The sequence below is a fragment of the Salmo salar genome, chromosome ssa10, assembly GCF_905237065.1.
Source record: "Salmo salar chromosome ssa10, Ssal_v3.1, whole genome shotgun sequence".
In the NCBI taxonomy this organism is placed as follows: Eukaryota; Metazoa; Chordata; class Actinopteri; order Salmoniformes; family Salmonidae; genus Salmo; species Salmo salar.
In genome coordinates, this window is record NC_059451.1 from 27,934,936 (window position 1) to 27,960,807 (window position 25,872).

At 46.0% G+C, this 25,872-nt stretch overlaps 1 protein-coding gene across 2 annotated transcripts in view; it reads right to left on the bottom strand.

Annotated features, from left to right (window-relative positions):
* Positions 1-1,500: 1,500 nt before the first annotated feature.
* The window catches only part of acbd6 (acyl-CoA binding domain containing 6), a 77,535-nt gene continuing 53,163 nt past the window's right edge, over positions 1,501-25,872 (bottom strand). For both annotated transcript variants that reach the window (XM_014216696.2, XM_014216695.2), the window contains 2 exons: positions 5,873-5,903; positions 1,501-1,995 (listed from right to left, as the gene is read on the bottom strand). In XM_014216696.2, the coding sequence (XP_014072171.1) occupies positions 1,841-1,995; positions 5,873-5,903 (186 nt within the window). In that variant the 3' untranslated portion in view covers positions 1,501-1,840. The remainder of the gene's footprint in view (positions 1,996-5,872; positions 5,904-25,872) is intronic.

Genomic DNA, 25,872 nt, shown 5'->3' on the forward strand with positions numbered 1-25,872 from the left:
ACAACTTCAAGGTTGTTCTTCTGTTTGAAGTGAAATTAGGTTAGTTTCACTGGGTCATTATAGCAGAAATGAGATAGTGCACATATAATTAGAGAGAGGGAGGGTCGTTAACAGGATATTGCCTTCAGTGCCTGCTGAGGTGTTGCATAAGAACATTCTGATGAGAAGAACCATATAGACACTTGAGTGTCTGTGGAGCAGCTTTGATCACTATCGCCTTGAGTAGCAGCAGACGGCAATGCTTGTTAATCACGCACTAAACACACGGCTTGCAACAAGAGACTTATCGAGTCCTCTTGATCACGGGATGCATTTCAACAGCAGAGCTGAGATTTTGCTTACTGTTGAATTTCAAGCAATACTGTTCTGGGGACTAGCGAGCGGATTGCATTAAGAATTGGCCAGTACAATGACATGCCACTGCTTTTAACCCCCAGACTGGGGAAAGTAAGAGAGGGAGAGGAAAGTGCTCCAGTTCGACTCTGTAACAAACCATGGCCATCTGTCACTAATGGTGTTAGAGAACCATAGAGAGGCGACTTGTAAAAATGCATAAACGTTAAGTAAAGAAGGTTGAGCAATATGGGCTGCGATTTGAGAGGAGGCAGTGTCAAAAGTGAAAATCTCAGAGATAATGGAGGTCCATAATGGAAACATAATGGGCTTAGTGTCACAGTTGTGCAGACATGCCCGGGGAGCATGCCGTCACCGACTACTACTCCAACCCGATCAGGATTTAGGAAATTACTGGAAGATGGGCGAAACATCCTTTTGAAATATACCGACAGCATAATTCCTGGTTGTGTGGGGAATGCATAACAATGCTCTCTCTCTCTCAGTGATACCGCAACAGAGCAGACTGTCTGGGCTGGACCATCTCTGTTCTGTATGCTGGGGCCATGGTGACAGACAGCAGTCAGCCGCAGCAGGAATCTTTTTGGTGACTGTTATTTAATGCCTCGTGTTCAGAGAGGGATTACAGCATGTCCCCATTGTTTGTTCAAATGTGCATTAGCTTCTTTATCAAGCTGTGGTTAAGAGCTGAGATTCCAGATTTAGTATTCTCATCAGGTGGGAGGGAGGGAGGGGGTGCCAAAGAGACTGCTCTGATCAGAAGAGCTTACGAAAAACTAAAGCAGATTTGGAGGCAGCCCATGTGTTGGCTATTTGGAGAACATCCAAATATATCTTAAGTGACATAATAGAGGGTGTGGGTATGTGGGGTGGACCAAGGGAGACAGAATGTGCTCAGTGGACAAAGGGTTCACTCAAATGAAGAGGCCTGGCCAGGCAATTTGATCTGTGTGCTGCTATGGTTACGTTAGTTATCATGGAATAACTTTTACCTAGATTTCTCCATGCTCCATCTGAATATAAAATTGCATATTCTAAGTTTATTTTTGGACAAATATAGGTTAAATTTGTATTTTTCTTGTCCAGTTCTATATATGCAAAGATGATACCAACTAAAATGCTAAATAAGCAGTCAGACTAGATAGGTAATAACAGGTAGAAGTGATTCTTTTTTTATTTTTTTACCAATATACATAAGCTCTCCAAATGTCTTTCAAATATAAAAAAATAATAATCAGGAAACACAAGACAAGTGAAGGTAACACAAAATCCGAAGTGTCATCAAAGGAGGTGGTCTGAAAAAGTCAGAGAGAAACTCATTTTTTTAATAGCGATGATGATGGATGCATTCCTTGGAATGGGACATGATAGATGATGAAGTGGTGGGTTGCACTTTCAGATTGGGATGACCATTACTGAGAGAGCTGGATGCTAGGTCTAGGGTGGGGTGGGGTGGGCAGGAGGGGAGGGGGTGGCGAAGCTGGGCCTAGCCCTTGGGGGCAGTGTACTGGCGCAGCAGTGAGGAGATGGTGCTGGATTCAGTGACCTCCTCGGGCAGAGAGCCCTCCTGGTCCTTCATGGAAGGGTCTGCCCCAGCCTGTAGAAGCAGTTCCACTATGTCAGCAAACTCACACGCAGACGCTGCAGGACAGAGTGGGAGAGGGGGGGGCAGAATAACAGAACAGGGAGCGAGAACAGAAGGAGAGAGTGTGGGGGTGGGGGCACAGCACAGCAGGGTGAGAGAGAACGAGAGAGAGAGAGAGAGAGAGAGGGCAGAGAGAGAGGAAAGCGATATCATTGTGATGCACTTCAGAGGTAAAAGGATCCAGGATTGACTACACAGGTAACATGCCATGAAAGCATCCATTTCCATATATCATTCTGGGTGGTATGACAAGACAGGACATAGTAAATCTCATTGTTCTGACAGCAACTTTAATACACACTTATCTGTATATCTTACAGTACCCAAATTACTAATAGAAAAGGATAGGATCACCTTTAAATATCTCCTCGGTCACCTGAGGAGACATGATGCACACAACTATGTCTAAACACAGCCTCTAAGCATTGGTGTTTATATTCCTGTTTTAACCTGAGTGCAGGAGTCAATGAAAAGCTCATATGGAGGCCCATTGACATTTCCCTGAACCTGTGGTTGGCTGAAACACTCAATTTGTGCCCGATTGGCAATTTGTGTCCCACTAAAAGGACTCACAGGCTAGGCTACGATATGAGGAGAGGGCTTGCATTTTCTTAACTCAGTTAGCGAGTCACAGCGCTGATGCACCTAGATTCCTCTGTGCTCAGAGTGCTTTTCTCCGCCAGTGTCAATCGCTCTCTCCTCTTAAAAAGACAGCCCTCCTGCTCTTGTGTGATGGGCTGATGTCAGCAGGAATGGCTGATTGACAGCAGGCCCTTTTAACCTCCAGCCCAGAGGTGGCTAAAGTGTCACCCGTTCTCAGCAGGGAGAAAAAAACAGCCTTGGTTATGTCAGGTTCAATAATTTTTTATTCTTCTAAATTGTATATATTTTTTTTTGGGCTGCGTGCGCCGTGTGGGGCCTTGGCCTGTAAAAACCCTCATCCCCCCGGGAGTCGTTGAGAAGGAGAACAATTTATAGTGTGCAGTAAACCCTCCATTAATCATTTGCCAGCCACTGTGGCCCTGTGCAAAGAGAGGTGGAAATGAATTTTCATTCTCTGCTATTTGTCTCCAAGAGTTCATCGCTTATGTTTATTAGTCATTTTTTTAAGCCCAATCCTCCTGTCCCTGCCTGGGTCCCCAGTGGTGTGTGGTCTACTGTACGCCAGCCACGTGCCCAGTCCCCACCCTGTAGTCACCCAGCCCAGCCACGTGCCCAGTCCGCACCCTGTAGTCGCCCAGCCACATGCCCAGTCCCCACCCTGTAGTCACCCAGCCCAGCCACATGCCCAGTCCCCACCCTGTAGTCACTCAGCCCAGCCACGTGCCCAGTCCCCACCCTGTAGTCACCCAGCCCAGCCACGTGCCCAGTCCCCACCCTGTAGTCACCCAGCACAGCCACATGTCCAGTCCTCACCCTGTAGTCCCCCAGCCCAGCCACATGCCCAGTCCCCACCCTGTAGTCACCCAGCCCAGCCACGTGCCCAGTCCCCACCCTGTAGTCCCCCAGCCCAGCCACATGCCCAGTCCCCACCCTGTAGTCACCCAGCACAGCCACGTGCTCAGTCCTCACCCTGTAGTCCCCCGGCACAGCCACATGCCCAGTTCCCACCCGGTAGTCCCAGAGCCCAGCCACGTGCCCAGTCCCCACCCTGTAGTCCCCCAGCCCAGCCACATGCCCAGTCCCCACCCTGTAGTCACCCAGCACAGCCACGTGCTTAGTCCCCACCCTGTAGTCACCCAGCCCAGCCACGTGCCCAGTCCCCACCCTGTAGTCACTCAGCCCAGCCACGTGCCCAGTCCCCACCCTGTAGTCACCCAGCCCAGCCACGTGCTCAGTCCCCACCCTGTAGTAACCCAGCTCAGCCACGTTCCCAGTCCCCACCCTGTAGTCACCCAGCCACGTGCCCAGTCCCCATCCTGTAGTCACCCAGCACAGCCACATGCTCAGTCCCCACCCTGTAGTAACCCAGCCCAGCCACGTGCCCAGTCCCCACCCTGTAGTCACCCAGCACAGCCACGTGCTCAGTCCCCACCCTGTAGTCACCCAGCACAGCCACGTGCTCAGTCCCCACCCTGTAGTCCCCCAGCCCAGCCACGTGCCCAGTCCCCACCCTGTAGTCACCCAGCCCAGCCACGTGCCCAGTCCCCACCCTGTAGTCCCCCAGCCCAGCCACATGCTCAGTCCCCACCCTGTAGTCACCCAGCACAGCCACGTGCTCAGTCCCCACCCTGTAGTCCCCCAGCCCAGCCACATGCCCAGTCCCCACCCTGTAGTCACCCAGCCCAGCCACGTGCCCAGTCCCCACCCTGTAGTCACCCAGCCCAGCCACGTGCCCAGTCCCCACCCTGTAGTAACCCAGCCCAGCCACGTGCCCAGTCCCCACCCTGTAGTCACCCAGCACAGCCACGTGCTCAGTCCCCACCCTGTAGTCACCCAGCCCAGCCACGTGCCCAGTCCCCACCCTGTAGTCACCCAGCCCGGCCACGTGCCCAGTCCCCACCCTGTAGTCCCCCAGCCCAGCCACGTGCCCAGTCCCCACCCTGTAGTCACCCAGCCCAGCCACATGCCCAGTCCCCACCCTGTAGTCACCCAGCACAGCCACGTGCCCAGTCCCCACCCTGTAGTAACCCAGCCCAGCCACGTGCCCAGTCCCCACCCTGTAGTCACCCAGCACAGCCACATGCCCAGTCCCCACCCTGTAGTAACCCAGCCCAGCCCAGCCACGTGCCCAGTCCCCACCCTGTAGTCACCCAGCCCAGCCACGTGCCCAGTCCCCACCCTGTAGTCACCCAGCCCAGCCACGTGCCCAGTCTCCACCCTGTAGTCACCCAGCCCAGCCACATGCCCAGTCCCCACCCTGTAGTCCCCCAGCCCAGCCACGTGCTCAGTCCCCACCCTGTAGTCACCCAGCACAGCCACGTGCCCAGTCCCCACCCTGTAGTCCCCCAGCCCAGCCACGTGCCCAGTCCCCACCCTGTAGTAACCTAGCACAGCCACGTGCCCAGTCCCCACCCTGTAGTCACCCAGCACAGCCACGTGCCCAGTCCCCACCCTGTAGTCACTCAGCACAGCCACATGCCCAGTCCCCACCCTGTAGTCACTCAGCCCAGCCACGTGCCCAGTCCCCACCCTGTAGTCACCCAGCCCAGCCCAGCCACGTGCCCAGTCCCCACTCTGTAGTCACCCAGCACAGCCACGTGCCCAGTCCCCACCCTGTAGTAACCCAGCCCAGCCCAGCCACGTGCCCAGTCCCCACCCTGTAGTCCCCCAGCCCAGCCCAGCCACGTGCCCAGTCCCCACCCTGTAGTCACCCAGCCCAGCCGGGGGCCAGATGGTGTCCCCACACACACACACCAAGGGCTCAGAGGACATGGGGGCCGCCCATGGGAGGGGGTATGGAGAGTCTGAGGAACACTGTTGATTTCCTTGGGGAGACCTGGTGATTATTACACACCGCCACTCCATACGCACAGACACACACACACATAGACCATAGATTAGACACAAGCACATGAACACACACAAGCACATGAGCACACACACAGAGATGGAAAGAGGGAGGGATGAAAGAGACGCTGATGGATGAAAGGCACCTTAGATAGAAAAAGCAGTAAAAGAGGGAGAAGAGAGGGGGATGAGAAAGAGCGAGAGAGAGTGAGACAGATGCAGGGCCAAGAGAGCAGATGGTGCATGCTTTCCCATCCATCACCATACAATTGTGGACACTCATAAACAGAGATGCAATTTACAGTACATGTACAGACAAACAACCATTCATACACAAACATAGCCTATATACACATATTCACCCAGAAATCTAGATGACATTCTCTGATATCTGGAAGCTTTTGGTTTATGACAACTACTTACCATAGTGTAGTGCTGTCTGGCCCTCGTCATCCTGCGAAAATAGAGTGAGAAATGTTAAGAAACCTGAGGAGAGCTAAAGACAAACAAGTCTAACTGGCAGACCCATAACACAGTAATAGGGACAACATTTTTTTTCATAGAGACAATAACCATGGCTCTGTTTGACAAAGAACAATGAAAGAACCGTAGCCTTGACAGTTGTAAAGTTCTTACTTGTGGCTTGCAAACTTTGCAGTTGAGAAAACTATGGTATTATTGACGAAATCAAAAACCCAATGATTTCACCATAAAGGGGATTATGTGAAAAGATTAAATATTGATCTCAACCTGAGCGAACAATTAAACCTTTCAACTTGGGAGAGACTCTATAGCGACCTGAGCCAGTGGAACCAATGGCATTAGCCCAGTAGCTACCCCTGAGCCCTGGCTGAGCCGTCCCTGCCACAGGTTAACACACTGTGGCCAATGGGCCAGGAAGAGAAGGCAGACCTCCGTGCTCAACAGGCTCTGAGGTAGGGTGACACGGCCAGGGTCGAGGGACAAAGCCTGGGCGTCTCTCGTCCTTGTCCTGGGGTGAGAACGTGCTAAATGCATTACCCACGGAGGCTGTACCGTCACACAATGGTCTTAGTACAAAGGAGCAATCTGCCCTGAGCACGGCCACCGTTTGGGACAAATTGAAGTGGTATCTGTGGTCTGTGTCCTGGAGCGGGGGTGTATGAGGCCGGGAGTGAGACGGGGAGGGGGTCGGTGTAACACTGACACAGTGTATGACACGCATCATCAAGGGGGACTCATCTCTTAATTACCACTCCAGCGTGCCTTTTCACCCCATAATGATGACAAACTGCAATACTGTTGTCACCAGCAAGCCACAGGATCAGATGGGAACAATTAGAATACCTGCAGTCACTGAGCTAACTGGTTGTTTCTTTAGTAAGGTCTAAGGCTGTCAAAACCTGAATATCAGCATCCAGCATAGATGCAGGATCATCCTTTCTGCTACTTACAAGATAGAACGATCATACAAGGCAGCATGGAATATATAGTCAGGTCCAGAATTATTGGCACCCTTGATAAAGACAATTCCCTATTTCTTCTCAAATAAGTTGAAATGTAAAAAAAAAAACTTTCGGTCTTCACACCTTGTTATTGGTTTTTCAACATTCCAGAAGCAATATTATTTCTGTAAACTTAAGTTTACAATTTTATTTAGAAAATAAAGAAAGACAAATGACATTGGCACCCCGGAGCTTGTACTTGGTTGCAAAACCTTTGGACAAAATAACTGCAGAGTAATGCTTCTTGTAACCATCAATGAGCTTGCTGCACCTTTCTAATGTCAATTTGTCCCACTTCTCAGCAGCAAACTGCTCTAATTCTTCAATGTTTAAGGGGTGCCTTCCACCAACAGCTGTTTTCAGATCTCGCTATAGGTTTTGGATGTAATTTAGATCTGGACTCTTCGCTGACCACGCCAGAACAGTCCAGCATCTCTTCTTGAATCATTCCAGGGCGCTTTTTATGTGTGTTTGGGGTCGGTGTCTTGCTGGAAGACCCACAACCTTCAATTGAGACCAAACAAAATTTCACTTAGGGCTCCCAAAAGTCCAGGGCTGGCTCTGACTGCATGTGTGGGTATGGATATGGGTAAGCAGATGAGTTCAGATTTTTGTGTTGCCCCCACCCCCATCAAATTTGCCCATCCCTGGTCTAGTGGGTCTATTGGATGTGTTAACTTCATGCAGGAGAGATGCAGCCATGATGATACCCACTGACAGACAGGCAGGCAGAGAGAGAAAGGCAACAAACAAACAAACAGGTAAGACAGTGAGAAGTGCCTCTCCAAGCTCATAGAGTTCATTTGATCTCTGATGAAATTATAGCATCTTAAGTCTAGTGGGTGAATTGTATGTGTTAACTTCATGCAGGAGAGAGGCTGCCATGATTATATTTAATTTTAGAGTGGCGATTTATTAATTTCTGTTGGACCTTTCAAGCCTACCTTAAAAAAAAGTTTTAAACAGATTTTAACTGTGTATGTTGCTGTTTATTATTACAGTATACTAACTGTATTATAAGTTGAAAATATGACGTTAAGTTTGAAACCATACAGTATGTAGAGCTGCAGTAGTAATAACCTAACATAGGGGAAGTGAGTAAAATACTAGGAAATTAATCATACAGTAGCAGAGAAAAAGTACAAAATGTTTTTTAAATGAAATATATCCACATTAAGTCACACTGGTATTCAGTACAGTATGAATGGTCATGGCCCTTAGACTGATTGGACTGTATCAGTGTAAGTGCCCCTTAATTTAAAAAAAAATAATAATAAAAAATATATAATATATAAATATATATACATATATATATTTCACCTTTATTTAACCAGGTAGGCCAGTTGAGAACAAGTTCTCATAAACAACTGCGACCTGGCCAAGATAAAGCCAAGCAGTGTGACACAAACAACAACACAGAGTTACACGTGGGAAACAAAAGTACAGTCAATAACACAATAGAAAAATATATACAGTGTGTGCAAATTGTAATGGATTTGACTTGAGGTTATTGTTTGTAGGGGTGCCAGGTAGGTGGTGCCTACCAGAGAAAATATTGATTTCTCCTTTTGGTTTGGGAGGGAATGAGTCCCGTCTGGTCCGTCAAGTCTACACCAATACAAAGGACTCATGTAAAAGTCAGGATGGACATACACTTTTCATAAACCCATAAAACATTGGAAATAACTTCAAATCAACTGTATTATTTTGCGTGGGTGGTATTACCAACATAAATGATCACACACACATAATAATATAACAAATAATGAGCTCTGGTTCCTCCAGAAAAGTCCTGTACCTCGGGCCTAAAAGAGTCCAGCCCGGTAAAGGGGTTCAGGGAACTCAAGTGACCTTAGTCACGCAATGTTTGTCCATTCATACAAGTGTAGCGTAAACCCAGTCTCTTTTCATACAATCAAAATATCAAACTCTTTAGCCACACAACCGTAAAGAGAATCAAATCTCAATACGTCTTCAACTACAACTGACCACATAAATCATCACGGTATACATCACACCAAAACAAATGAAATGCGGTATACAAAAAGGTTGTAGTCAGACGGTCAGTCAGATAATCCAATCCCCCAACAGATCTCCAGCGGAGAAAGGCCACGAAGAACAATGGAGATGTGTAGTCCAACGGAAGCAAAGAGTGGATCAGATCCTGGATAAACTTGCTACTAGGCTACAAAGCACACTTTTAAATACAACAAAACAAATGGAATAAAGAAGTTCGGAACTGAGGGTTGAACACATCCTCATTCGTGTCTCCATCACAACCCCACTTTTGTGCAGCTGATGCTGGCTATTTAACTGGGAAATAAAGGGGAAGCGCACTATTGGAAGGAGAAGTACTGAGACGGTTCAGACCAATTCAGGGCCGTCACACTCCCCCTCCCCTGGAAAAAGCCGACCATTGCCCTGGAAGGCACATCTTGGTCTGGGAAACCAAGAAAGGTCTCATAATTTTCCTCTACAAAAATATTCATGACTTTCTGGCGCTCACGCTCCTCAGCTGAGGGGTAACAGACCTTAAGGCGTGAGACTTCTGCATCTGGGAATCCGAGAAAAGTCTCATCACTTTCCTCTTCAAAGATATCCAGGACCTTGCGGCGGTCAATCTCCTCCAATTCCTCAGCCGAGGGGTAATAGGCCTTAAGGCGTGAGACATGGACAACGCGCATATCTTCACCTGTGTCCTCTTTCACCACTCGGCAGTTCACAATATGGTCCTTGCCATTTAGGAGTGAGCTTGGACGAGAAGAATTGCTCAGCTTTTGAGTAAGGATGAGAGCGAAGCCACACCCGATCACTAACCTGGAACTGCATGTCTCGTCTCTTCTTATCATAATTTCTCTTCTGCTTGAGTTGAGCCTGGATCATGTTCTTTGAGACAAGAGCTCTCAAGTCATGGAGATGGACTACCTGGTCATAGCAAGCAGCGTCTGGAGTAACCTGCTGGGGCTGTAGCACCATATCCAAGCGTCCTCGGAGGGGACGACTCAGGTTCAGCTCTGCAGGGGTGACTCCAGTGGACTCCTGCACAGCAGAATTCAGGGCAAATCGAAACTCGTGAAGGTGCTTGTCCAAGTGTTTGTGCTGGGTCCCTACATAGGAAGCAACCATTGTCTTCAAAGTTCGATTAACTCTCTCAGTGAGGTTGGTCTGTGGGTGATAGGCCGTGGTCAACTTCTGTCTCAGGTTCCATCTTTGGCAGGTCTCCTCAAACGAGATCAGAGACGAATTGGGAACCTCGATCAGACAGGATGTAATCAGGCACTCCCCACGAGTCAGGATCTCTTTCGTGAGGATGTTAGAGACGGTCCTTGCTGTGGCCTGACGCAGGGCAAAGAGCTCCACCCACTTGGAATAGTAAACAAAAACAAGCATGTACACATTCTGATTGGAGCTTCTAGGAAATGGACCCATCAAATCCACTCATAACATTTCCCAAGGTCGGGTAACCACCATTTGCTGCAACTTGCCAGCAGGCTTTCTACCTTCTGGTTTGTACATTTGACAAACCTGACAGTTTCGGATGTGTGACTTCACATCCATGCTCAGATGTGGCTAGTACAGTAATGCTTGCAACCGCTTGTAGGTTTTGAACCTGCCCAGATGACCAGCTAACGGGTCTTCATGGAAATGTTGCAGCAGTTGAAGGCGTAGAGGTTCAGGTATGTACATTTGGTAGAGTGTTCTGTGAGGTAGTTGTACAACTCGGTAGACTTTGTCTTCAATGATGGTCGGCTTGGTGGTAGGATTGACCATCTTTTCTCCATCTTCCAGGATAGTCTGGTACAAAGCCTGTACTTCTGGATCATCCTGTTGGGCTTTCCATATGGCCTCATCAGAGATGGGAAAGTCCGTTTTGGGTGAGTCTCGACTGCTAGACAGGACAGTAGCACATGTAAGATGAGTGCCACCATTACCACCAGCAGGAGCTCTGGATAAGGCATTTTGGAACAGTGTTGTATTTTCCTTTCCTGTATTCTACTGCAAAGGTGAACTCTTGCAACCGTAGAGCCCATCTGATGAGTCTGGTACTTGGTTTGTTGGTCTTGAACACCCACACAAGGGAGGAATGGTCAGTGACCACAGTGAAGTGTCTTCCCTCCAGGTAGTACCTTCCCATTTCCAAAGCCCAGACAACTGCAAGGCACTCTTGCTCGGTTGTGGAGTAGTTCTGTTCTGCTCCATTCAATGTCCAACTGGTGAACGCTAGCACTACTTCACTGCCAAGTCCAGTTTGTTGGACTAGGACAGCACCAAGTCCAACATCACTTGCATCAGTGTAAACAACAAAAGGGCAGTCAAAGTTGGGATGACCCAAAATGTGAGGTGTGACGTGGTGTCATTTCAGGGTTTCCTGCCGTCCATCGGAATTTCGCTCCTTTTCGATTCAATTCGTTGAGTGGTTGTGCCACCTGGGAGAAGTTCGACACAAACCGATGGTACCATCCAGTCATCCCAAGGAACCGTTGAAGGAACTTGAGTGTGGTTGGGACAGGGAAGTCTTGTACAGCCTTGGTCTTTTCAGGATCCACACGAATGCCGTCAAAAGACACAATATGGCCAAGAAACTTCCGGGAGGTTTGGCAGAAGTTGCTCTTCTTCATGTTCAATGTCAGACCAGCTTCTCTTAGCTTGTCCAACACTGCTTGAATATCTTGAAAGTGTTGTTCTCTGGTCTGGGAGTAGATAATTATATCATCCAGGTAGACGAAACAGATCTTCCCTTTGAGCTCACCTAACGCAATCTCCATGAGTCTTCGGAATGTGGCAGGTGCATTCTTTAATCTAAAAGGCATCACCTTAAAGGAAAACAAGCCCTCAGCACAGACAAAAGCAGTCTTGTCCTTGCTTTCCTGGTCCATCTCAACCTGCCAATAGCCACTATTGAGGTCAAGGGTAGTGAACACAACAGCGCCAGACAATGACTCCAGGATCTCTTGGATGGTGGGAAGAGATAAGGCATCAGTCTGGGAAACATTGTTGGTCTTCCCACAGTCCACACAAAATCTAAGACCCCCAGTCTTTTTTTGGGATGAGGACAACAGGAGCAGCTCAGGGAGAGGAGGAACGTTCAATTAGATCTTGTGTCAACATATCATTAATGAGTCCCTTTTGGGTTATTAGCTTCGCTGGGGGCAAACGATATGGCTTCTGCTTGATCGGCATTTCCTGTGTAAGGAATATTTTGTGCTTCAGGAGCCCGGTGCGTCCCAGCTTTGAAGTATATACATCAGAGTTATTATGCAGCTGTTCCAACAGCCTTAACTCCTCTGGCTGTTCCAGCTGAGCTCTTCTCACAGCCTGTAAAAGGAAATCATCAGAAGGATTATCAAGGGTTAGTGGTACCGGAGCCATGACAGAGAAGACTGCCACATTTGAACCCCAATCATACAACTTTGTAGCTTCTGATTGTAAGAAATGCTTCTCGCTCGGATTGTATGGAAACCAGTAGCAATTGTGTGCGATATTAATCTGGACACCACTGAACTACATTAAATCAATTCCCAACACGACAGGAAAAGCAAGGTTCTTGTTATGTAGAATAACTGAAGGAATCATATAGGAGCAGTTACACAGGCGGAACTCCACCTCACTCCATCCAAGTGGTCGTTTAGCCTCACCATCAGCCAGATAGAGTGGACCTTCTGTCCACGGCTTCAAGTTGTATTGTGGACCTTTAACCTCCTTCCACAGTTTCTCATTGAACAGTGTGTAGGATGACCCGGTGTCCAGGATGGCTCTTCCTGTCCACGGGCCTATGGACAGGGGTAACACCACTTGGTGCGGTATTAACTGAAAGGAAGGGGATGTCGACGGGGGGCGTAGGCAGTGACTCTTGGGGTTTCAGCTCTGACCAAAGCACCCAGAGTAGGATGGTCGATCCTGCGAAGGGAGTTAGGTGTGTTGGCCTGTTGTGATTTGTGGTTTCTGGAAGGGTTTACTTGATACTGACTTGGACATGTGGCTGAAGAATGTCCCTTTTGGCTACATCTCCAACAGAACATGGGAGGGGTCTTGGCTGGATAGCAGCGCCTATCGTCCACCCCGAGTCTAAAGGGACAGACTCTGGCTGTTGTTGATGGTCTGGCTTGGGTAACTGTTTGGGTGTCTGTTTCTTTCTCTGTTCATATTGCTGTTGGTTGGCTTGGTGGTAGGATTGACCATCTTTTCTCCATCTTCCAGGATAGTCTGGTACAAAGCCTGTCCTTCTCGAACTGCTGTCCCAGTCGAACCAGCCCATCGGCAGTGGTGACTCTTTCTCGGAGTTGACTGGCTAGTAGTGGGTTGATGTTCTTCAAGATCAACTTAATGACCTCTTCCTCCTCAATGCCAGGTTTCCACCTTCTGCACAGGGAGTGGTAACCGTATGCAAAGTCACGGATACTCTCTTTCTCTCTTTGCACTCAATTCCTGACTCTGTCTGCCAGCTCATCGGTGTAGTCCTCAGACAGAAATGCAGAGGAAAACTTGGCCTCAAAGTCAGCCCAGGAGGTAGTGGTGAGATGTGCCACATCCCACCAGTCTCGAGCTGTCCCATGCAACACATTCCTCAATGTGGCAAGTGGTTCTTCGTCAGCCAGGGGATTGAGGGCAAGAAAATCACAACACTTTCCAGATATATTAGCGGATCAGGACTGTCATCCCTTTTCCCAAAGGTGGGAAATTGCAATTTAATGGGCATCGCCCCCACATGACGTCTACTCAAATCACCATGAACAAAAGAGCTAGGAGGGATTGAGGAAGTAGAGGGTGAGGGAGTTATCAGACCATGAAAATGAACACCAGGATGCATGGTGGATTGCATCCTGTAAGGGGTGGCTGCAGCATGGCCTTGTCTTGGCTGTTCTGAGGTTCCAGCTTGGCCCTCAGTGGTCTGAACAGAAGTGGACACCAGAGAAGCTCTGTGCAAGGAGTTGTGCCTAATGGAGGCCATGTCAACAGACACGTCATCCAACATTTTAACACATTTAGAGAGCTCTGTCTGCAAGTGGTCTACAGTGTTAACCAGAGGAGAAAAAAAAACAGAATTAACGTCCTTGAGGACCTCAGTGTGATGACGTTGCAGGCGCCACTGGAGAGTAGCAGTGAGTTGGTTTCGTTGGTAGTCAAACTGCCTGTCCATGGCACCAGTAATATCCCATCTTCCACTCTCACTGAGCTCTGTCAGCGTGTGGGTTAGAGTGCTAAGTGAGTTTCTGAATTCCATGGCACTCTGTTGTTGCTCTTCACTCAGACATTTGAATTTATGGTGGATTAGAGTTTGAAGATGTTGTTGAGTCCGACGAATATCAAGGATGTCACCTTGAAGTTGTAAGACTACAACCTCTGGAGATAAACCAGACAATGGAGGAAGGTTGGGTGTCAGAGGGTGGGCTAGCTCAGTACTTCCACAAAGATCCATGTCAATAAGTGAGTTACTAGTTAGACCTGTGGCCTGTGGTCCAGACCGAGCATTCAGATTCCCAGGGCTCTGGCCCAAATCAACTCCATTATCTCCATTCACATTATGATTTGTATTGTCAGCTGGATGGTCAGAATGACCTTGTGTATTCCCATTGACAGGTATGATATGGATGAGCACATTTTCTTGAGGTGAATCCATTGTTTTAATTCCACACAAAAGATTTGCTTTGTTTATTTCTCAATGTTGAGGTCCCATCTGGGGTGCCATTTTTTATGTAACGGTTTTAACTTGAGGTTATTGTTTGTAGGGGTGCCAGTAGGTGGTGCCTACCAGAGAAAATATTGATTTCTCCTTTTGGTTTGGGAGGGAATGAGTCCCGTCTGGTCCGTCAAGTCTACACCAATACAAAGGACTCATGTAAAAGTCAGGATGGACATACACTTTTCATAAACCCATAAAACATTGGAAATAACTTCAAATCAACTGTATTATTTTGCGTGGGTGGTATTACCAACATAAATGATCACACACACATAATAATATAACAAATAATGAGCTCTGGTTCCTCCAGAAAAGTCCTGTACCTCGGGCCTAAAAGAGTCCAGCCCGGTAAAGGAGTTCAGGGAACTCAAGTGACCTTAGTCACGCAATGTTTGTCCATTCATACAAGTGTAGCGTAAACCCAGTCTCTTTTCATACAATCAAAATATCAACTATTTTACCACACAACCATAAAGAGAAACAAATCTCAATAAGTCTTCAACTACAACTGACCACATAAATCATCACGGTATACATCACACCAAAACAAATGAAATGCCGTATACAAAAAGGTTGTAGACAGTCGGTCAGTCAGATAATCCAATCCCCCAACAGATCTCCAGCGGAGAAAGGCCACGAAGAACAATGGAGATGTGTAGTCCAACGGAAGTAAAGAGTGGATCAGATCCTGGATAAACTTGCTACTAGGCTACAAAGCACACCTTTAAATACAACAAAACAAACGGAATAGAGAAGCTCCGGAACTGAGGGTTGAACACATCCTCATTCGCGTCTCCATCACAACCCCACTTTTGCACAGCTCATGCTGGCTATTTAATTGGGAAACAAAGGGGAAGTGCCCTATTGGAAGGAGAAGCACTGAGATGGTTCAGACCAATTCAGGGCCATCACAAAATGGAGTAAGGAGGTAAGGCAATAAATAGGCCACAGTAGCGAAGTAAGCTATTTTGTAAATTACATCGCCGAAGTCGAGGATCGGTAGGATAGTCAGTCATCGCAAGAGCGACATCGTTGACATATACAGAGAAAATATTCGGCCCGAGAATTGAACCCTGTGGTACCCCCATAGAGACTGCCAGAGGTCCGGACAACAGCCCCTACGATTTGACATACTGAACTCTGTCTGAGAAGTAGTTGGTGAACCAGGCGAGGCAGTCATTTGAGAAACCAAGGCTGTTGAGTCTGCCGACAACAAGTGATTGACAGTCGAAAGCCTTGGCCAGGTCGATGAAGACGGTCTTTTATCGATGACGGTTATGATATCGTTTAGTACCTTGAGCGTGGCTGAGGTGCACCCGTGACCAGCTCGGAAACCGGATTGCACATCGGAGAAGGTACGGTGGGATTCAAAATGGTTGGTGATCTGTTTGTTAACTTGGCTTTCGAAGACTTTAGAAAGGCAGGGCAGGATGGATGTAGGTCTGTAACAGTCTGGGTCTAGAGTGTCACCCCCTTTGAAGAGGGGGATGACTGCGGCAGCTTTCCAATCTTTAGGAATCTCGGACAATACGAAAGAGAGGTTGAACAGATTAGTAAAAGGGGTTGCAACAATGGTGGCGGATAATTTTAGAAAGAGAGGGTCCAGATTGTCTAGCCTAGCTGATTTGTACGGGTCCAGATTTAGCAGATCTTTCAGAACATCAGCTATCTGGATTTGGGTGAAGGAGAAGCTGGGAAGGCTTGGGCAAGTAGCTGCGGGGGGTGCGAAGCTGTTGGCCGGGGTTGGGGTAGCCAGGAGGAAAGCCGTAGAAAAATGCTTATTGAAATTCTCGATTATCATAGATTTATCGGTGGTGACAGTGTTTCCTAGCCTCTGCAGTGGGCAGCTGGGAGGAAGTGCTCTTATTCTCCATGGACTTTACAGTGTCCCAAAACTTTTTGGAGTTAGAGCTACAGGATGCAAATTTCTGTTTGAAAAAGCTATCCTTTACTTTCCTATCTGACTGAGTGTATTGGTTCCTGACTTCCCTGAAAAGTTGCATATCGTAGGGACTATTCGATGCTAGTGCAGTATGCCACAGGATGTTTTTGTGCTGGTTGAGGGCAGTCAGGTCTGAAGTGAACCAAGGGCTATATCTGTTCTTAGTTCGACATTCTTTGAAAGGGGCATGCTTATTTAAGAGGGTGAGAAAATTACTTTTAAAGAACAACCAGGCATCCTCTACTGACGGGATGAGGTCAATATCCTTCCAGGATACCCGGGCCAGGTCGATTAGAAAGGCCTGCTCGCAGAAGTGTTTTAGGGAGCGCTTGCAGGTGATGAGGGGAGGTCGTTTGACCGCGGGCCCATAACGGATGCAGGCAATGAGGCAGTGATCGCTGAGATCCTGATGGAAAACAGCACAGGTGTATTTGGAGGGCAAGTTGGTCAGGATAATATCTATGAGGATGCCCATGTTTACAGATTTAGGGTTGTACCTGGTGGGTTCCTTGATAATTTGTGTGAGATTGAGGCCATCTAGCTTAGATTGTAGGACGGCCGGGGTGTTAAGCATATCCCAGTTTAGGGTCACCTAACAGAACGAATTCTGAAGATAGATGGGGGGGCAATCAATTCACATATGGTGTTCAGGGCACAGCCCCTCTGCAAGGCCTCCTTGTAAATTTGTGTCTGTATAGCTCTCAAAAGTTACTCGAAAATAGCACTTAAAACCTGTTTTTCAAACAAATATTGGCCAAAGAGCTTCCATGTCATCTGAATAGCACCGCCTGGAGTTCAGAATAGCAGATGAAGGATATCAATGACTTGGAAAGATTGATCTGGTCTACTCCCAATAATGTTTACATACTGTTATTACCCACTTTACAATATACTGTACTCTAGTAAAGGCTCATCCTATATAACTACTGGTCAGGGTTGTGGCGTAATGGATTATATGTAATGGATTACAAAAAAACTAACTGTAATCCGTTACGTTACCAGCAAAAATATTGTAATCAGATTACAGATACTTTTGAAAAACTAGATGATTACTTCGAGGATTACTTTTAAATTCAGAAAATATGTTTGCAAAAAAAATCTTTGACACTTCAGTTTTCTCAACGACATTCAAACCAGAATTGAAAAAAAGGCGCAAATTTAAATTTGTTCAATGTGAGCGAGTCAGACTATAATTCAGAGACCACTATGATGACACACCAAATGTGCTTGATGGATTGCGGGAAAAGAGCAGGAATAAGCTTTTGTAGGCTACAGTCCAAGCTATGTCTTCCAATGGTGTGACCGCTGTCGGCATCCAAAGGTTATCCAACTTGAATAAACGCTTGGAGGTAAGGATGACAGCAGTGGTGTAGTCTACGGCGATACGAATATCACTTATTATTGATATCTACATAGCAGCGGTGTGATTCACATCAATGCGCTATCTCATTTAGCTATTTGCGCCTAAGGATTGTGGTTGTTCTGGATGGCTGTTCAAATATAAATGTGAATTTGAACCCCATAATGGTTGAATTCAAGAAGTTTAAGCAGCATATCAATCATTGTTTTTGAAACCAGTGGACAGCCAGTGAAAAATGCGCTCTAGCAACAGCTGCACAGTGAGGATCACACAGCCTATGGAATAAAAGTTAGGCTTTTATTGCTCAATCTAATTCACGTTGATAAAAAAAAAATCCATAGGCCGAATGGACATATGCTCAAACTCACACACTTTTGATAGAATTAAAAGGGGCAATCTGTATTTGCTACATCCATTTTTGGATGTGCATGTGTCCGTCCATTAGACCTATGGATTTTTTTATCAGCATATAAACTCAGCAAAAAAAGTAACGTCCCTTTTTCAGGACCCTGTCTTTCAAAGATAATTCGTAAAAATCCAAATAACTTCACAGATCTTTATTGTAAAGGGTTTAAACACTGTTTCCCATGCTTGTTCAATGAACCATAAACAACTAATGAACATGCACCTGTGGAATGGTCATTAAGACACTAACAGTTTAAAGATGGTAGGCAATTAAGGTCACAGTTACGAAAAACTTAGGACACTAAAGAGGCCTTTCTACTGACTCTGAAAAACACCAAAAGAAAGATGCCCAGGGACCCTGCTCATCTGCGTGAACGTGCCTTAGGCACACTGCAAGGAGGCATGAGTACTGCAGATGTGGCCAGGGCAATAAATTGCAATGTCCGTACTGTGAAATGCCTAAGACAGCGCTACAGGAAGACAGGACGGACAGCTGATCGTCCTCGCAGTGGCAGACCACGTGTAACAACACCTGCACAGGATCGATACATCCGAACATCACACCTGCGGGACAGGTACAGGATGGCAACAACTGCCCGAGTTACACCAGGAACGCATAATCCCTCCATCAGTGCTCAGACTGTCCGCAATAGGCTGAGAGAGGCTGGACTGAGGGCTTGTAGGCCTGTTGTAAGGCAAGTCCTCACCAGACATCACCGGCAGCAACGTCACCTATGGGCACAAACCCATCATCGCTGGACCAGACAGGACTGGCAAAAAGTGCTCTTCACTGACGAGTCGCAGTTTTGTCTCACCAGGGGTGATACTCGGATTCGCGTTTATCATCGAAGGAATGAGCATTACACCGAGGCCTGTACTCTGAAGCGGGATCAATTTGGAGGTGGAGGGTCCGTCATGGTCTGGGGCGGTGTGTCATAGCATCATCGGACTGAGCTTGTTGTCATTGCAGGCAATCTCAACGCTGTGTGTTACAGGGAAGACATCCTCCTCCCTCATGTGGTACCCTTCCTGCAGGCTCATCCTGACATGACCCCCCATAATGACAATGCCACCTGCCATACTGCTCGTTCTGTGCGTGATTTCCTGCAAGACAGGAATGTCAGTGTTCTGCCATGGCCAGCTAAGAGCCTGGACCTCAATCCCATTGAGCACGTCTGGGACCTGTTGGATCGGAGGGTGAGGGCTAGGGCTAGGGCCATTCCCCCCCAGAAATGTCCGGGAACTTGCTGGTGCCTTGGTGGAAGAGCGGGGTAACATCTCACAGCAAGAACTGGCAAATCTGGTGCAGTCTATGAGGAGGAGATGCACTGCAGTACTTAATGCAGCTGGTGGCCACACCAGATACTGACTCTTAGTTTTGATTTTGACCCCCCCTTTGTTCAGGAACACATTATTCCATTTCTGATCGTAACATGTCTGTGGAACATGTTCAGTTTATGTCTCAGTTGTTGAATCTTATGTTCATACAAATATTTACACATGTTAAGTTTGCTGAAAATAAACAATGTTGACAGTGAGAGGACGTTTCTTTTTTTACAGAGTTTATATCTCTCAATGAGCTCAATCAGTCCTCCATGACAACAAAATCATAAACAACAGAGTAAGGCTGGCTAATAAATCCTTAGTTTTGGGGTTATGCTCAGGTAAAACAATTTGGCTAATCTATACTTCCATATTTCCAAGTCCTATTCTTGAAGATCAAGAATTCTGTTTTTAATGTAAAGATATAATTTACATAACCAACCCATAAAGTAAAATGTAACGTCCATATATGGCCAGCTATGTAAACTTTAACATTGATTTATCCTGCAATAGATATCGTTCAATTGGTAACATACATTGTTGTCTTCTTCTAATGCCTCTTAAGGGGAAAGTAATCTAAAAGTAACTTAATGTAATCAGATTGCGTTACTGAGTTTGGGTAAGCCAAAAGTTACGTGACCGATTACAATTTTGGACAGGTAACTAGTAACTGCAACGGACTACATTTAGAAAATAACCTATCCAACCCTGCTACTGGTGTATACACCTTTTCTATTCACATATTGTCTATACTGTCAATATACACCATTAACATACAATGCCAGTCAAACGTTTGGACACACCTACTTATTCAAGGATTTTTCATTATTGTAACAATTTTTTACATTGTAGAATAATAATAGTGAAGACATCAAAACTATAAAATAACACATAAGGAATCATGTAACCAAAAAAGTGTTAAACAAATCTTGATATATTTTAGATTTTAGATTCTTCAAATAGCCACCCTTTGCCTTGATGTCAACTTTGCACACTCCTGGCATTCTCTCAACGAGCTTCACCTGGGCATGCTTTTCCAACAATCTTGAAGGAGTTCTCACATATGTTGAGCACTTATTAGCTGCTTTTACTTCACTCTGCGGTCAAACTCATCCCAAATCATCTCAATTGGGTTGAGGTCGGGTGATTTTGGAGGCCAGGTCATCTGATGCAGCACTCCATCACTCTCATTCTTGGTCAAATAGCCATTACACAGCCTGGAGGTGTGTTGGGTCATTGTCCTGTTTTAAAACAAATGATAGTCCCACTAAGCCCAAACCAGATGGGATAGCGTATCGCTGCAGAATGCTGTGGTAGCCATGCTGGTTAAGTGTGCCTTGAATTCTAAATAAATCACAGACAGTGTCACCAGCAAAGCACCCCCACACCATCACACCTCCTCCTCCATTCTTCACGGTGGGAACCACACATGCAGAGATCATCTATTCACCTACTCGGCGTCTCACAAAGACATAGCGGTTGGAACCAAAATTCTCAAATTTTGACTAATTTCAACCGGTCTAATATCCATTGCTCGTGTTTCTTGACCCTATCAAGTCTCTTCTTCTTATTGGTGTCCTTTAGTAGTTGTTTCTTTGCAGCAATTCGACCATGAAGGCCTGATTCAAGCAGTCTCCTCTGAACAGTTGATGTTGAGATGTGTCTGTTACTTGAAGCATTTATTTGGGCTGCAATTTCTGAGGCTGGTAACTCTAATGAACTTATCCTCTGCAGCAGAGAACTTTGGGTCTTCCTTTCCTATGGCGGTCCTAAAGGGTCGCTACTTTGAAGAATCTCAAATATAACATATTCTGATATGTTTAACACTTTTTTGGTTGCTACATGATTCCATGTGTCATTTCAAAGTTTTGATGTATTCACTATTATTCTACAATGTAGAAAATAGTAAAAATAAAGAAAAACCCTGGAATGAGTAGGTGTGTCCAACCTTTTGACTGGTACTGTACATTTATTTATATTCCTTCTATCCATTCAGCCATGGGGTTTTGTACTGTGTATTTAAGTATTGTATTTTGTGAAACATCACAGCACAGTCAAAAAATATATGGCAAATAGAAATCAAAACTAAATGGTTTTCAGAGATAGATGTGAGGGGTTGAGGGTAGCTGAAGGATGGGACTAAAAACAAACAAAAGATAACTATTGTAAAATATATGTATAAGCTGGAAGTAAAACCTAAGTGTTGTTGTCCATTAGTTTACTCCAATTAGGGGAGGGGTGGTAGGAATCAAATCACATTTTATTGGTCACATACACATGGTTAGCAGATGTTATTGCGAGTGTAGCGAAATGCTTGCGCTTCTAGTTCCGACAGTGCAGCAATATCTAACAAGTAATCTAACAATTCCACAACAACTACCTAATACACACAAATCTAAGTAAAGGAATGGAATAAGAATATATAAATATATGGATGAGCAATGACTGAGCAACATTGGCAAGATGCAATAGATGGTTTAAAACACAGTATATACATATGAGATGAGTAATGCAAGATATGTAAACATTATTAAAGTGGCATTATTAAAGTGACTAGTGATCCATTTATTAAAGTGGCAATGATTTCAAGTCTGTACGTAGGCAGTAGTCTCTGTGTTAGTTATGGCTATTTAACAGTCTGATGGCCTTGAGATAGAAGCTATTTTTCAGGTCTCTTGGTCCCAGCTTTGATGCACCTGTACTGACCTTGCCTTCTGGATGGTTGCGGGGTGACCAGGCAATGGCTTGGGTGGTTGTTGTCCTTGATGATTTTTATGGCCTTCCTGTGACATCGGGTGCTATAGGTGTCCTGGAGATCAGGTAGTTTGCCCCCGGTGATGCGTTGTGCAGACCGCACCACCCTCTGGAAAACCCTGCGGTTGTGGGCGGTACAGTTGCCGTACCAGGCGGAGATACACCCCGACAGGATGCTCTCAATTGTACATCTGTAAAAGTTTGAGGGTTTTAGGTGACAAGACAAATTTCTTCAGCCACCTGAGGTTGAAAAGGCACTGTTGCGCCTTCTTCCCCACATTGTCTGTGTGGGTGGACCATTTCAGTTTGTCCGTGATTTGTACACCGAGGACCTTAAAACTTTCCACCTTCTCCACTGCTGTCCCGTCGATGTGGATAGGGGGGTGCTCCCTCTCTGCTGTTTCCTGAAGTCCACGATCATCTCCTTTGTTTTGTTGACGTTGAGTGAGAGTTTGTTTTCCTGACACCACACTCCGAGTGCCCTCACCTCCTCCCTATAGGCTGTCTCCTCGTTGTTAGAAATCAAGCCTACTACTGTTGTGTCGTCTGCAAACTTGATGATTGAGTTGGAGGCTTGCATGGCCACGCAGTCATGGATGAACAGGGAGTACAGGAGAGGGCTGAGCACGCACCCTTGTGGGGCCCTAAAGTTGAGGATCAGCGAAGTGGAGATGTTGTTTCTTACCTTCACCACCTGGGGGCGGCCCATCAGGAAGTCCAGGACCCAATTGCACAGGGCGGGGTTCAGATCCAGGGCCTCAAGCTTAATGATGAGCTTGGAGGGTACTATGGTGTTGAATGCTGAGCTGTCGTCAATGAACAGCATTCTTACATAGGTATTCCTCTTGTCCAGGTGGGATAGGGCAGTGTGCATGTTAACACATTTAAATGTCTTACTCACGTTGGCCACGGACAAGGAGAACCCACAGTACTTGGTAGCGGGCCGCATCGGTGGCACTGTATTATCCTCAAAGCGGGCAAAGAAGGTGTTTAGTTTGTCTGGAAGCAAGACGTCGGTGTCCGTGACATGGCTGGTTTCGGGGAAAATAATAAAGGAAAATATATTTAAAAAATATATATATACTGTACTCATTCAAGGGTTTTTCTTTATTTTTACTACTTTCTACATTGTATAATAATAGTGAAGACATCAAAACTATGGCATAACACATAAGGAATCATGTAGTAACCGAAAAGTTGTTAAACAAATCAAAATATATTTTATATTTGAGATTTGTCAAAGTCGCCACCCTGTGCCTTGATGACAGTTTTGCACATTCTTGGCACCAAACTTTACAGTTGACACTATGCATATGGGCAGGTAGCGTTCTCCTGGCATCCACCAAACCCAGATTCGTCCGTCGGACTGCCAGATGGGAAAGCGTGATTCATCATTCCAGAGAACGCGTTTCTACTGCTCCAGAGTCCAAAGGCAGCGAGCTTTACACTACTTCAGCCGACGCTTGGGATTGCGCATGGTGATCTTAGGCTTGTGTGCGGCTGCACGGCCATGGAAACCCATTTAATGAAGCTCCCGACGAACAGTTCTTGTGCTGACGTTGCTTCCAGAGGCAGTATGGAACTCGGTAGTGAGTGTTGCAACCGAGGACAGACGATTTTTACAGATTACTGTTACAGTGCTATTTGGGTTATCAATTGGATTTGTTCCGACATTTCAAGATATTTTTTATTTTATTTAATGCTCTGATTATTTGTGTACTTGTTTACATTACTGCATTGTTAGGAGCTGTAACATACTGTAAGCATTTCGCTGCACCCACTATAACATCTGCTAAACTGTGTATGCAGCCAATAAACTTTGATTTGTGTGTTCTCCAATCTCATAAAACATTTTAGGAATAAAGTATTGCTCGAGTATTGAAAACAGGGCTGCCAATAATGTTGACCCCAATCTTTGAGATTTTGTTTTATTACTTTCCGATTTTTTTGTTGTTGCATACAATATACTGTTGCTCAGTATTTGTATAATTTATTTTATACAGTATTTTTTTCTCATCTTTATCAAGGGTGCCAATAATTCTGGACCTGACTATATGACTACAAATGTATGGGTTTAAGTACAGGTTCAATTGCGTCCAACATTTAAATCAGTTCATTCAAAATTGATCCTTACTTGAAAAGCAACAAACAAAGTGTTCCACTTTCAATATCAGTAAATCCTCTATTTCTTAGCCTTTGGCCCTAGCCATTAACCACTGAGCACAACTATTAGTAGAACCAACCCAGTGTCAGACAGAGACTGTTAAACCATCCCAGAGCATGAGGGGAGATCTCCTACACTGCCTGGTAAAGGCTCTCTCTAACGAGCCCAGGGATCCTATTGTTTGCCCTGAGCAGCACCACTTCAGGGGCCTGCTGATTCCATTAGAGAGTTCAATTCCCCCAAGATGGATAGAATACTGATGCAAATGCCCTCAACCATAAATGGTCGAGAGGGATACAGTATTTTCTTATGGTCTGTCCCTATGACAACGTTGAGTATTCAGTACAATGTGAGTGTTAGGTTTATTCAGCTAAAGCTGAAATAAATCATGAATGGGTATTAATCCCACTTGATGTGCAAAGTGAGTATTAATATCAAATTCACATAATAAGTACAAATGCCTTTACAACTAATTGGCTGAACAGACAGATGCATATGCGGACAATAAATGCATGTCAGTGCGCAGACGCTCTCACACACACTCACGCACTATGGTTGGTCTATTGCCCTGTACAATAGAGGAGTGGCAGATGTTTAGTGTAGAGGCAGTGAGTGGGACCTTGACGCACACAAATACATACAGGAGTAATTAAACTGTAAGGGGTTTAGGTCTTAATCTGCTCCCACTAATCTGGTGTTAGTCCCGGATGGGCTGGGACAGCACGGTGTGTGCAGGGACACTCCCAGGGTATGACAGGAACACACACACGAGTTGGCTCATGCACAACACATACACCACAATTAACACAGATGAACAGCGTATAAAATAATACAGAATAATAGCATATAAAAACTAAGATTAACAGCGTATACAAGTATACAACATAAAGAAGTAACCACTGCAAAACTAAGTTTGTATAAAAATTATATTAACTTAGACTAAAAACATGCCTCTACATTTCAGTCAAATTATGAAACCAAAAGCACCAGGTTACCTTTTAAGGCAAATACTGTATGTAGCCTAGGCCCCATAGTATGTGGCAGCGGTATCCAGAGGTAGAACACTTTGCTGCAGGTTGGTGCACTGTGGCTGAATAAATGTATGTTAGGGCAGGTGGGGGCTCGGGTCTTTACTGGGCTCTTTAATGGGCTGCAGTGTGGAGGCTGGCTGGACCTGTGTGTCTGGGAGCTGGTACTAGAGGGGGGTCACTGGCCCATCCTCCTCTCCTCTCACCGTTTACTAATGCTCCAAGAGGGGCTTGATGGTAATCAGGGGAAATTGAATTGTCTTGCTTTGGGAAGAAGGAGGA